Below are 2,076 nucleotides of genomic sequence, written 5' to 3'. Positions count from 1 at the left end.
GAAACAGAGATGGACTTCTCAAGAAGTCATTTAATGTGTACTGCATACACACGTAATCTTCAAAAACAGAAAGGGAAGGCACAAAAAGTTTTGGCAGATGACACTAAACCAACAGTTTTAACATTGCTGCATTCCAGATCATTCCAATAAACAATGGTTCAACATACTGAGAATCTAGAGACATTTCATCTCTAGGCAGAACACTGGTTTGTAAAGTTTAGATGCTGGACCTAGGCCATGGAAAGACACAAGCAAATCCTAATGTTGAAATTCTAAATGCTTTCCCACTTAAAACTAAACAGGAAAGGGAAGGTTCCTCTCCCATGTAGGAAACTGAGTCATAATTTACTGGTTTCAATTTAGAGCTATCAAGTGTGTGTGTTGGAGGGAAGGGGAGATGAGAAGTTGGAGAGGTTTAAGAAAAAGAGACCTGCATGACGTAGAGCAGAAGTGGACATCCTGAAGACCTGATTTCTAAAAGCAGCAGGCCTACTAGGAAAACTTAGTCTCTTTCATATTGACCGCAAAAGCGAATTTTGAGCCTCTAAGGTGGATCGTGGTAGTTGCCTGTCTGCAGATACACTAGGTTGAAGACTCGCAGCACCTAATGTCACTTTTTCATGCTCACGCCCTCCCAGCGCCCAATCCATGTTTATGGAATGAAGGGGAAAACCCAAAAGAATGAATGAACGAGAAAGAAGTCTAGTCAGGAGGATGGCCCTGGACGCCGAGTAGGTGAAGGCAGGGACGATGCTCCCGGGGCCGGGAGGCGCTAGAGGACCCCCGGGCACAGTGGAGAACGCGGACCGCGATAGGGCCGGGGGCGTAGGGCCAGACAAAGGCAGCGCGGGTGGCCAGATAGGGGTGCCGGGCAAGGGCGGGGGCCGCGGGCGCTCACCTCATCGCCCCACTTCAGAACGTCCTTGTGCCGGTCCTTGACGGCGTGGTAGATGTGTAGGAACTGGAGGATCCCGTGCCGCCGCACGTGGTCGGCATGGCGCTTGGTTTCCTCCCAGCTCAGCGGCGAGCCCTGGGACAGCAGCCCCATGGCAGCCCCCTCCTCCTTCTCCTCGGGGCTGACGGCGGCCGCCCGCTCCGGGCGCGAGACGGACACTCAGCCGCCCGCAGAAGGCAGCTGCCGCTCCACCCCGCGGGGGCGCCCTCGGGCCGCAGTCGGCGGAGGGAGGGTCCCGCCCGCTCCGGCTCCCCGGCGGCGGCCCCTGGCGCCCAGGTGACAGACCCTGGGTCCGACGCACCGCGCGGATGCGAAGGCAGAAGACCGAGGGCAGGCGGGACGGCTCTCGGCCCAGCGGCCTCGCCCTCGCCGGCTCCCCGCTGCTTCTGCTCCCGCTCCGATGCGGCGGCGGCTGCGGACCCCACGGCCGCGCTCCCGCGGCGGCTCCCGCTTCTCTTTGCCGGTCTGGTGCACTGGCTTCTTCCTACTTGTGACCAAAACCTGCGCCGCCGCCGAGCATGCCCAGTCTTTGCGTCCGCTAGCTCGCCGCTCCTGGGCGCGATCCGTCGCTCCGGGTTTTATAGACTACGGGCGAAGGCGGGGACAGGAGGAGGTGCAGCGATGGAGGCGTGCCCGGGGGGAGCCCGGTGGGAACTGCGGAGACTGAGGAGGAGTGTGCAAGGGTGGTTGGGGCGGAGTCGAGGGGAGCAGCTCGCGGGAAGGGGGCCTGCAGTCGGCCTCGCTTTAAGGAAACGCGACATGTCAAAATGCATTTTTTTTCCTAATCAAAAGAGACAAACTTGGGGTTGGGGAAGAAAGTTGATTGTTTGAATCAATGACGAACTCACCATATTATTTTTTAGTTGGTCAGGGCCTCACACTTAAATCAGAGTGAGAGCGGCAGAATGTGTTGAGAAAAGTATTAACATGGTAGTGAAGTGAAACAGTTCAACTCTAGCTCCATCACTTACTGACTGTGAGACTTGGGACAAGTTCTTCCCATAGCTGCATAAAATTAGATTAATTCTATCTTTTATAGATGTCGTAATTATGTGCATAGTGTACATGTGTATAGTGTTGATGGCCAATAAATTGACCTGGTTATTAAGAGGAATCACTTT

The 2,076-nt window shown here is 55.4% G+C and overlaps 1 protein-coding gene across 1 annotated transcript in view; it reads right to left on the bottom strand.

The window, feature by feature from the left end:
* GCLC (glutamate-cysteine ligase catalytic subunit) overlaps nt 1–1,529 on the bottom strand; it is a 47,506-nt gene extending 45,977 nt beyond the window's left edge. The window contains exon 1 of the mRNA XM_023222957.2: nt 899–1,529. Within this exon, the coding sequence (XP_023078725.1) occupies nt 899–1,048 (150 nt within the window). The 5' untranslated portion in view covers nt 1,049–1,529. The remainder of the gene's footprint in view (nt 1–898) is intronic.
* Nucleotides 1,530–2,076: the final 547 nt, after the last annotated feature.

Source organism: Piliocolobus tephrosceles, chromosome 5 (assembly GCF_002776525.5).
Source record: "Piliocolobus tephrosceles isolate RC106 chromosome 5, ASM277652v3, whole genome shotgun sequence".
Lineage (NCBI taxonomy): Eukaryota > Metazoa > Chordata > Mammalia > Primates > Cercopithecidae > Piliocolobus > Piliocolobus tephrosceles.
The sequence above is the reverse complement of the archived record's forward strand: the minus strand, read 5'-3'. Positions and strand labels throughout refer to the sequence as shown.